Below are 10764 nucleotides of genomic sequence, written 5' to 3'. Positions count from 1 at the left end.
GACAGTTTTTAACTAACTGGAACTATTCTTAACATCGTTTAAATTCATAGTCTCTAGGCCTATAGACAGTCCCCAAAGTATCTCAAAATGTAACAGAATGAAGCAGCCGTGATTTATTGCTAAAACAAACTCTCAACCCTATTCCGCAACTTTGTGGCGTTGAGTTGTAACTATTTAAACATTTTCATAATTGTTACACCCGCCATCAATAGTTTCAGTCGTTTGAGAGATTGTTTTGTAATCACGAAACTATCCTGAACCCCTCTCGCGCAGGAGCTCATGAATAATTCATGAACGACTGCTGACACAGGCGTCGTAAAAAAGTTGAGTTAAACTTTGGGACGGGAGTGAAGTTCGGGCAGCACCAACAAGAGCTATCGAACTGGCCGAGGCAAAGAGAAAGTACAGTTCTTATTACTTTTCTAATGTAAGGATACATTTTAGTGTTTTTTTAAATCTAACTCTTTCAGAATTGTTTTAACGCGAGTTTGACGGCAGCAAGGTGATAACTATTTTTGTCCACACAGAGGAGGGTTTATGAACGTTTCAAGAGAGCTCAAGGTTTGATATCTCTCTTCGCCTCGAAACGTTTTCGTTGTATATTTTCTGTATCGCGTTGTAACTTTTCTACTAAGCCAAAATGAGCAACCCACTGCAGCCAATGCCAGGACAACAAGTTATCCATGTCGCTCAGGACCCTGATACGGATCTTGAGGCGCTTTTTGATTCGGTTATGAACCCGAAACCCAGTTCATGGAGGAAAAAAATGTTACCCGAGTCTTTTTTCAAGGAGCCAGATTCTGGATCTCACTCCCGACAATCGAGCACTGATTCGGGCAGCCACCCGCCCAGGCTCACCGTACAACACGTACGGTCACATTCCTCGCCCGCGTCCTTACAGCTTGGATTGGGAGCCAATCCAACTCCAAGCCCAGTACATCACTCGCACATCCGGCACCAGTCTTTCGATGTTGCCGAAGAGTTGCCCCTGCCTCCTGGATGGGAGATGGCCTACACGTCAACTGGACAGAAGTACTTTCTCAAGTAAGGTTTTTTTATTATACAGAAAACACACAAATGTCCCCAGTCCCTTTAAAAAAAAAAAACACCAGGTTCAGTCAGTGCAAGCCTCACTTCAGATAACTTTGGTTCATCTCAAGTGATGGGCCTAAATGGGTTGTGGAAAATAAGTGAAATTTCAGTGTAAATCCCAACAACAATAGTTTTGGATCACTGTGCGGTACAAGTGGCCCCTTTGAGCGCTGTGCGGCCAGTTTGACTGTCTTTGTTTGGCGCTGTCAGCTAAGACACTATAAGGCCACCACTTATGCCGCGTTCAAAACAACTGGGAACTCGGAAATCTCCCACTTACGACTTCAGTGCGTTCAAAACAACTGGGAACTCGATCATCCAACTCGGAATTGAAACTCGGCCTCTTTCTAGAGGTCTGACTTTCCGACTTGAAGATCACCGATGTCATGATTAGACCTCGTATTTTTCAGAGTTCCCAATTGTTTTAAATGCGGCATTGTTCACACAAGTCGAACCCAATAGCCTCAAATATTTTGCGTGAGCCGCAGCCTACCTGTTTGTGCTTGCAGTGAACACTGTCAAATTTTTCATGCAGGCTGGAAGGTTAATCTCATTGCTAGAATTAGTCAGTGTGTTGTGCTAGACCTATATAATAATATAAACACACACCTGGCCCTAGTAAACTTTAGTGAAGTATCTCCTTGTGCAATGTGATCACAGACCACCTCTAGTGTATTGTGCAACAGCAGTGAAGTTGTCTTTGGTTTCGTTCTCTGAGCCGCAGCCGGTTAAACCACAATGGCTGTAGTGTTTCTAATCCTCACCCATGCACAGGGATAAATCATATTTTATTTGTCACATGCGCCAAATACTACAAGTGTAGACTTTACTGTAAAATGCTTACTTATCATCTCTTTCCCAACAATGCAAAGTAAGAAATTAGCGTAGAAATAAAGGAAATGGTAACACAATAAAATAGAAATAATGACACTATATACAAGAGGTACCGGTACCGAGTCAATGTGCAGGGGTACGAGGTAATATGTACATGTAGGTAGAGGTAAAGTGACTTGGCAATCAGGATAGATAATAAACACAGTAGCAGCACCGTGTGTGAAAGTATGTGTGTTTGTGTATGATATCAATATGCGTGTGTTGGAGTTTCAGTGTAGTATACGTGAGTGTGTGGGTAGAGTCCAGTGAGTGTGCTTAGAGCTCGTGCAAATAAAAAATGGGTCAATGCAAATAGTCAGGGTAGCCATTTGATTATCTGTTCAGTCTTATGGCTTGGAGGTAAAAGCTGTTCAGGAGCATTTTGGTCCCAGACCGGTACCGGTTGCCATGCGGTAGCTGAGAGAACAGTCGATGACTTGGGGGGCTGGAGTCTTCGACAATTTTTAGGGCCTTCCTCTGACACCGCCTGGTATAGAGGTCCTGGATGGCAGGGAGCTCGGCCACAGTGATGTACTGGGCTGTATGCCACTACCCTCTGTAGCACCTTACGATCCGATGCCAAGGAGTTTCCATACCAAGCAGTGATGCAGCCAGTCAAGATGCTCTCAATGGTGCAGCTGTATAGTTTTTTGAGGATCTGGGGACCCATGCGAAATCTTTTCAGCCTCCTGAGGGGGAAGAGGCATTGTCGTGCCCTCTTCACGACTGTGTTGATGTGTTTGGACCATGACAGGTACTTAGTGATGTGGACACAGATGAACTTGAAGCTCTCGACCCGCTCCACTACAACCGTCTGTGAATGGGGGGCGTGCTCCGCCCTCCGTTTCTTGTAGTCCATGATCACCTCCTTTCCTTTGTTTTGCTGACACTGAGGGAGAAGTTGTTGGTCTGGCACCACACTGCCAGGTCTCAGACCTCCTCCCTATAGGCTGTTTCATCGTAATCAGTGATCAGGCCTACCACTGTTGTGTTGTCTGCAAACTTTGATTTATTTAACCTTTATTTAACTAGGCAAGTCAGTTAAGAACAAATTCTTATTTACCCACGAACTAACCCGGACGACCCTGTGCCAATTGTGCGCTGCCCTATGGGACTCCCAATCACGGCCGGTTGTGATATAGCCTGGAATCCGTACCAGGGTCTATAGTGATGCCTCTAGCACTGAGATGCAGTGCCTTAGAACGCTGTGCCACTCGGGAGCCCACACTTAATGGTGGTGTTGGAGTAGTGCACGACCAAGCAGTCGTGGGTGAACAGGGAGTTCAGGAAGGGACTAGGCATGCATCCCTGAGGGGCCCCCGTGTGTAGTTGCTTACCCTTATCACCTGGGGGTGGCCCGTAAGGAAGTCCAGGATCTAGTTAGAGGGAGGTGTTTAGTCCCAGTGTTCTAAGCTCATCACTAACCTAAGAAGGCAATATGGTGTTGAACTCTGAGCTGTAGTCAATGAAATGCATTGTCACGTAGGTGTTCCTTTTGTCCAAGTGGGTAAGGGAGGTGTGGAGTGCAATAGGGATTGCGTCATATGTGAATCTGTTGGGGCAGTATGTGAATTGGAGTGGGTCCAGGGTGTCTGGGATGATGGCGTTGATGTGAGCCATGACCAGCATTTCATGGCTCCAGATGTGAGTGCTACGGTGTGATAGTCATTTCAAATAAAATTATATTGGTCACATACACATATTTAGCAAATGTTATTGCGGTTGTAGAGTAATGCTTGTGTTCCTAGCTCCAACAGTGCAGTAGTATATACACACATCTCAATGTAAAATAATGGAATTAAGAAATATATAAATATTAGGACAGGTTACCTGGGCGTTCTTGGGTACAAGGACTATGGTGGTCTGCTTGAAACATGTAAGTATTACGGCCTGGGTCAGGGAGAGGTTGAAAATATCAGTCAAGACACTTGCCAGCTGGTCAGCACGTACTCTGAGTATGTGTCCTGGTAGTCCATCTGGCCCTGCTGCCTTGTGAATGCTAACCTGTTTCAAGGTCATACTCAAATTGGCTATGGAGAGCATGATCAGACAGTCGCCCAGAATAGCTGGAGCTCTCATGCAAGGTTCAGTTTAGCTAGCCTCGAAGCGAGTATAGAAGGCATTTAGCTTGTGTGGTAGGCTCGCGTCACTGGGTAACTTGCGGCTGGGTCTCCCTTTGTAATCCTTGATAGTTTGCAAGCCCTGCCACATCCTACGAGCGTCAGAGCTGTTGTAGTAGGGTTCAATCTTTGTCCTGACGCTTTGCCTGTTTGATGGTTCATCTGAGGGCAGAGCCAGATTTCTTATAAATGTCTGGATTATAGTGTCCTGCTCCTTGAAATTAGCAGCTCTAGCCTTTAGCTCAGTGTGGATGTTGCCTGTAATACATTGCTTCTGGTGGTGATATGTACGTCCGGTCACTGTGGGGACGACATCGTAGATGATTTTATTAATAACTGATATGGTAAATTCCTCAATGCCATCAGATGAATCCTGGAACATATTCCAGTCTGTGCTAGCAAACCAGTCCTTTAGCTGAGCAGCCGCTTCATTGGCCCACTTCCATATTGAGCACGTCACTGGTACTTCCTGTTTGAGTTTTTGCTTGTAAGCAGGAATCGGAAGGATAGAGTTATGGTCAGATTTGTCAAATGGAGGGCGAAGGAGAGCTTTGTTTGCATCTCTGTGTGTGGAATAAAAGTGATAGAGTTTTTGTTTTTCCGCCTCCAGTTGCACAAGTGACATGCTGGTAGAAAGGAGGTAAGACCGATTTGGGCCTGGTTCGGAATGTGCAGTATGTAATTCGCCTCAGTGTCATTGAAGTAGAAATCCTCATTCACATCGAGGTTAGTGATCGCTGTTCTGATGTCCAGAAGCTCTTTTCGGTCATAGGAAATCATGGCAGAAACATTATGTACAAAAAAAGTTAGGATCAGATAGAAACAAAAAAAAATGCCATAATTGGTCAGGAGCCCGTAAAACAGCTGCTATTCCCTCCAGCGCCCTCTTTTCAGAATAAGTGACCTTTCACCTCTCACTTTAGCACATGCCCAAGGTATACTGATACGAAATGTGTGTGTTTGACAATATCTATGTGAGGCTCTGTTTTGTAACCTGTTTCAAGCACACACAAACACACACACACACACACACACACACACACACACACACACACACACACACACCTGTGATCCCTGTTCTTGTTCACCTTCATAAGAAAGGGATTACCTCTGAAAATAAAATGACAAACTAAATAAAAAGTGATTACCTTATCAGTGCAGAGCCTTCCTCTGCTGGCTCATACCTCTCCTGCTGGAGACAGTCAGTCTTAATGCAAATGAGTGTTGTGACTCTTGACTCTGTGGAACAAGATGACCAGGCAGACCCATTCTTCCCTGCCCGAGGGGTCACCATGGCTATCTGACTAGGCAGAGGTTAGGGTTGTGTGGTAGGGGTCAGCTCAGCAGGGTGTCCTCTATAGGGGCAGCAATTATAGAAGGTGTGAACACACCCTGATCTCCACAAAGTCTCACTGCAGCAGAGGCCTCTCTGCTAAAACATACACTCACTTCATACACTTCTTATTTTTTTTATTTTTTATTTTTTTTCTACACACTTACCTGGATCTGTTCCTGGATTACTCTATTTAACAGTATCAACAGCCCATCAAGACATTAGCCCAATGTTCATTGTCTCCAAGAGTAATCCATATCAGTTCAATATTAGCTTAAACGCCAGTTTAGGTGAAATAATGAATAACAATACAGAGGGGGTGTTTTTCCCAGGAAACAGGCAGGCTGAAATGTAAACACAGTGTGAGATGATGAGAGAAGCAGAGGGACATGGCTGGTCTGTACTGCCTGGCTCTATGGCTGGCTGGCTGTATGCTGACCCTCAGGAGAACTAGCCACGTCAGGAGAACAACCACGGAACAGACAGAACACTGATCAGTAGGTCTGGCTGTTCATTAGCTAGATAACTTTCCACAGAAAAAGGAGAGGGGGTTGGCTGTGCTTGCATGTGACGATTTTGTAATGGGAGAAAAACCGAGAGGGGAGGAGAGACTTGAGAGATGGGAAAGAGCGAGAGGGGGTGGACAAGTGGGAGGGAGAGAACGAGAGAAATAGAAGGGTGTGAGAGTGGAAGGAGAACAAGTGGGAGTGAGAGGCAGGGAAAGAGTTTGAGGGGAGGGATGGAAAGACGCTGAGGCTGTTCTTTGTGAGCTCTCTTGTTGGCACCTGTGGAGAGGAGGAAAGGAAAGGGAGGGAACGACTGCAGTCTAACCCCAGGCTCAAGGAGGTGTCTCCTCTCCCTCTCCTTTCTCTGGTTCCCGGCCGGGGGAGAGAACATGCCTGCTCATGCAGAGGTTTTCACAGTTGGCTCTGTCACCACCAACAAAGCTGGGAGCCCCGGCCTCACCGCACCCTGCAATTAACTAGGCAGGAAAACAATGTCTGCCTGCTCGTCCCGAAGCTACTGGATCTTTTTAGTTTCACTCTGAGCTCTTTGTTAAGGATGCCACTGCTGCTCCATCATGTCTCCTGCCCTGTCTGCCTTTTAAAACCCTTTAAGGCATTAGTTTTTTTCAGAACCTTTTCTTTGTTCTATTGCAGAATTTTACTGTACAGTTGAATGTTCCAAAAAAGGATGGGATACACTGTGTGTACTACTCAAATGAAAAATAATAGGGTTAAGGCCTTTATGGCTTTAGAGTCCTGACATTTTTTTGAGTCCTGTGGTAACACCTGGTAATAGGTCAGACGTGTAGAGCTGGGACAATGAACCGAAAATTACTGACATCGACATTGCCTTCCTCTCACCAAAGCATTTTGCATAAGTCTGTAATTTTCTGTGATTATGCGACACAACGTTCATGTAGATTGTACTTAAACCATTATTTACTAAAACCATTACAGTAATAGTCGATGCGTTATGTTGATTCCTGCACAAAAAAAGTAAATGCCTGTCCCTGTTTTGCTGTCAGCTGTTGTGTGAGCGAGCCACTTACTCCCTCTCCCCACTGTGCACATGGAGGAGGGAGATATGCATTCAGAGAAGCACAAGCATATGTGACCTACCGTCTCATACAATGTAGTTGGAGGAAACAAGTAATGCTGCTTTAAAAGTTCATAAATGTATAATCCCATTTAGGAGCGAAAGGCAATCAAACATTTTGCTGTGATTTTCACACTTGCTCGACATTAATCGAATCCTTGGGAAACATCGAGAAAAGGAATACTTTCACCAAATTTACAAAATGGATTCTCTGAACATTATCTCACCAAGTTACCCCATTAGGCAAACCATTTACAGTATTAAATAGCCTATTGTTGTATAATAAAGTACCACTCCCATTGAACATATCAAATCAAAGTTTATTTGTCACGTGCGCCGAATACAACAGGTGTAGAAGACCTTACAGTGAAATGCTTACTTACAGGCTCTAATCAATAGTGCAAAAAAGGTGTTAGGTGAACAATGGGTAAGTAAAGAAATAAAACGGTAAAAAGACAGGCTATATACAGTAGCGAGGCTACATACAGACACCGGTTAGTCAGGCTGATTGAGGTAGATGTGGTTAAAGTGACTATGCATATATGATAAACAGAGAGTAGCAGTAGCTTAAAAGAGGGGTTGGTGGGTAGCGGGACACAATGCAGATAGCCCGGTTAGCCAATGTGCGGGAGCACTGGTTGGTCGGGCCAATTGAGGCAGTATGTACATGAATGTATAGTTAAAGTGACTATGCATATATGATAAGCAGAGAGTAGCAGCAGCGTAAAAAGAGGGTTTGGGGGGCACACAATGCAAATAGTCCGGGTAGCCATTTGATTACCTGTTCAGGAGTCTTATGGCTTGGGGGTAAAAACTGTTGAGAAGCCTTTTTGTCCTAAACTTGGCACTCCGGTACCGCTTGCCATGCGGTAGTAGAGAGAACAGTCTATGACTGGGGTGGCTGGAGTCTTTTACAATTTTTAGGGCCTTCCTCTGACACCGCCTGGTGTAGAGTTCCTGGATGGCAGGCAGCTTAGCACCAGTGATGTACTGGGCCGTACGCACTGCCCTCTGTAGTGCCTTGCGGTCAGAGGCCAAGCAATTGCCTACCAGGCAGTGATGCATCTAGTCAGGGTGCCCTCGATGTTGCCGCTGTAGAACCTTTTGAGGATCTCAGGACCCATGCCAAATCTTTTTAGTTTCTTGAGGGGGAATAGGCTTTGTCGTGCCTTCTTCACGACTGTCTTCGTGTGTTTGGACCATACTAGTTTGTTGTTGACGTGGACACCAAGGAACTTGAAGCTCTCAACCTGCTCCACTACAGCCCCTCCTTTTCCTGTAGTTCACAATCATCTCCTTAGCCTTGGTTACGTTGAGGGATAGGTTGTTATTCTGGCACCACACGGCCAGGTCTCTGACCTCCTCCCTATAGGCTGTCTTGCTGTTATCGGTGATTAGGTCTACCACTGTTGTGTCATCTGCAAACTTAATGACAGTGTTGGGGTCGTGCCTGGCCATGCAGTCATGGGTGAACAGGGAGTACAGGAGGGGTCTGAGCACGCACCCCTGTGGAGCTCCAGTGTTGAGGATCAGTGTGGCAGATGTGTTGCTACCTACCCTCACCACCTGGGGGCGACCCGTCAGGAAGTCCAGGATCCAGTTGCAGAGGGAGGTGTTTAGTCCCAGGATCCTTAGCTTAGTGATGAGCTTTGAGGGTACTATGGTGTTGAACGCTGAGCTGTAGTCAATGAATAGCATTCTCACATAAGTGTTCCTTTTGTCCAGGTGGGAAACGGCAGTGTGGAGTGCAATAGAGATTGCGTCATCTGTGGATCTGTTTGGATGGTATGCAAATTGGAGTGGGTTTAGGGTTTCTGGTATAATGGTGTTGAAGTGAGCAATTACCAGCCTTTCAAAGCACTTCATGGCTACGGACGTGAGTGCTACGGGTCTGTAGTCATTCAGGCAGGTTGCCTTTGTGTTCTTGGGCACAGAGACTATGGTGGTCTGCTTGAAACATGTTGGTATTACAGACTCAATCAGGGACATGTTGAAAATGTCAGTGAAGCCACCTGCCAGTTGGTCAGCACATGCCCGGAGCACACGTCCTGGTAATCCATCTGGCCTCAGTGTTGCTTGCCGCAAAGCGAGCGTAGAAGCTTGATTTAGCTTGATTTAGCTCTTCTGGTAGGCTTGTGTCACTGGGCAGCTCTGCTTCCCTTTGTAGTCTGAAATAGTTTGCAAGCCCTGCCACATAAGACGAGCGCCGGAGCGTGTGTAGTATGATTCAATCTTAGCCCTGTATTGACGCTTTGCCTGTTTGATGGTTCGTCGCAGGGCATAGCAGGATTTCTTGTAAGCTTCCGGGTTAGAGTCCCCCTCCTTGAATGCGGCAGCTCTACCCTTTAGCGCAGTGCGAATGTTGCCTGTAATCCATGGCTTCTGGTTGGGGTATGTACGTACAGTTACTGTGGGGACGACGTCCTCGATGCAAATTGATAAAGCCAGTGACTGATGTGGTGTACTCCTCAATGCCATCAGAAGAATCCCGGAACATGTTCCAGTCTGTGATAGCAAAACAGTCCTGTAGTTCAGCATCTACTTCATCTGACCACTTTTTTATAGACCGAGTCACTGGTGCTTCCTGCTTTAATTTTAGCTTGTAAGCAGGAATCAGGAGGATAGAGTTTTGGTCAGATTTACGAATTGGAGGGCGAGGGAGAGCTTTGTACGTGTCTCTGTGTGTGGAGTACAGGTGATCTAGAATTTTTTTCCCCCTCTGGTTGCACATTTAACATGTTGATTGAATTTTGGTAGAACTGCTTTAAGTTTCCCTGCATTAAAGTCTTCGGCCACTAGGAGCGCTGCCTCTGGGTGAGTGGTTTCCTGTTTGTTTATTTCCTTATACAGCTGACTGAGTGCGGTCTTAGTGCCAGCAACTGTCTGTGGTGGTAAATAAACAGCCACAAAGTATAGCTGATAACTCTCTAGGCAAGTAGTGTGGCCTGCAATTTATCACAATATACTCTACTTCAGGCGAGCAAAACCTAGAGACTTCCTTAGATTTCATGCACCAGCTGTTGTTTACAAATATGCACAGGCCGTCCCCCCCTAGTCTTACCGGAGTGTGCTGTTCTATCTTGCCGGTGCAGCGTATATCCCGCTAGCTGAATATCCATGTCGTCATTCAGCCACAATTCCGTGAAACATAGGATATTACAGTTTTTGATGTCCCGTTGGTAGGATATTCGTGATCGTACCTCGTCTAATTTATTGTCCAATGATTGCACGTTGGCGAGCAGTATTGACGGTAACGGCAGCTTTCCCCGTCGCCTTCTCCGGGTCCTGGCCAGGCATCCGGCTCTTTGTCCTCTGTACCTGCGTCGCTTCCTCTTGCAAATAACGGGATGTCGTTCCTGTGGTGTGTTTGGAGAATGTCTTGTGCGTCGTCTTTGTTGTAGAAAAAAATCTTCTTCTAATCCGAGGTGATTGATCGCTGTCCTGATATTCAGAAACTCTTTTTTTGCCGTAAGATACGGTTGCAGAAACATTATGTACAAAATTATTTACAAATAATGGTCAACGAGAGCAGATACAAATTCATTGCTTTAACTAATTATGATAAATGTAAAGAAAATGTTGAGCAATGCAATAAAGTAATGACTTTTCAAATATGTTACCTTAGTCGTTATATTGGCTGACAATTTGTTAGCTATGCTGTCCTTACAAACCACATAGCGTATCATTACAGCAGTATGTACCGGTAAGTTGTTAGCTAGCAACCTAATGTTAGTTGGTTACTTA

The 10764-nt window shown here is 45.5% G+C and overlaps 1 protein-coding gene across 3 annotated transcripts in view; it reads left to right on the top strand.

Annotated features, from left to right (window-relative positions):
* The first annotated feature begins 306 nt into the window (after positions 1-306).
* The window catches only part of LOC129855661 (WW domain-containing transcription regulator protein 1-like), a 77015-nt gene continuing 66557 nt past the window's right edge, over positions 307-10764 (top strand). For 2 of the 3 annotated variants that reach the window (XM_055923559.1, XM_055923558.1), the window contains exon 1: positions 307-1044. In XM_055923559.1, coding sequence (XP_055779534.1) covers positions 641-1044 — 404 coding nt within the window. In that variant the 5' untranslated portion in view covers positions 307-640. The remainder of the gene's footprint in view (positions 1045-10764) is intronic. The other variant, XM_055923560.1, reaches the window with a different exon arrangement.

The sequence above is a fragment of the Salvelinus fontinalis genome, chromosome 5 (assembly GCF_029448725.1).
Source record: "Salvelinus fontinalis isolate EN_2023a chromosome 5, ASM2944872v1, whole genome shotgun sequence".
In the NCBI taxonomy this organism is placed as follows: domain Eukaryota; kingdom Metazoa; phylum Chordata; class Actinopteri; order Salmoniformes; family Salmonidae; genus Salvelinus; species Salvelinus fontinalis.
This window is presented reverse-complemented; position numbering and strand designations above follow the sequence as displayed.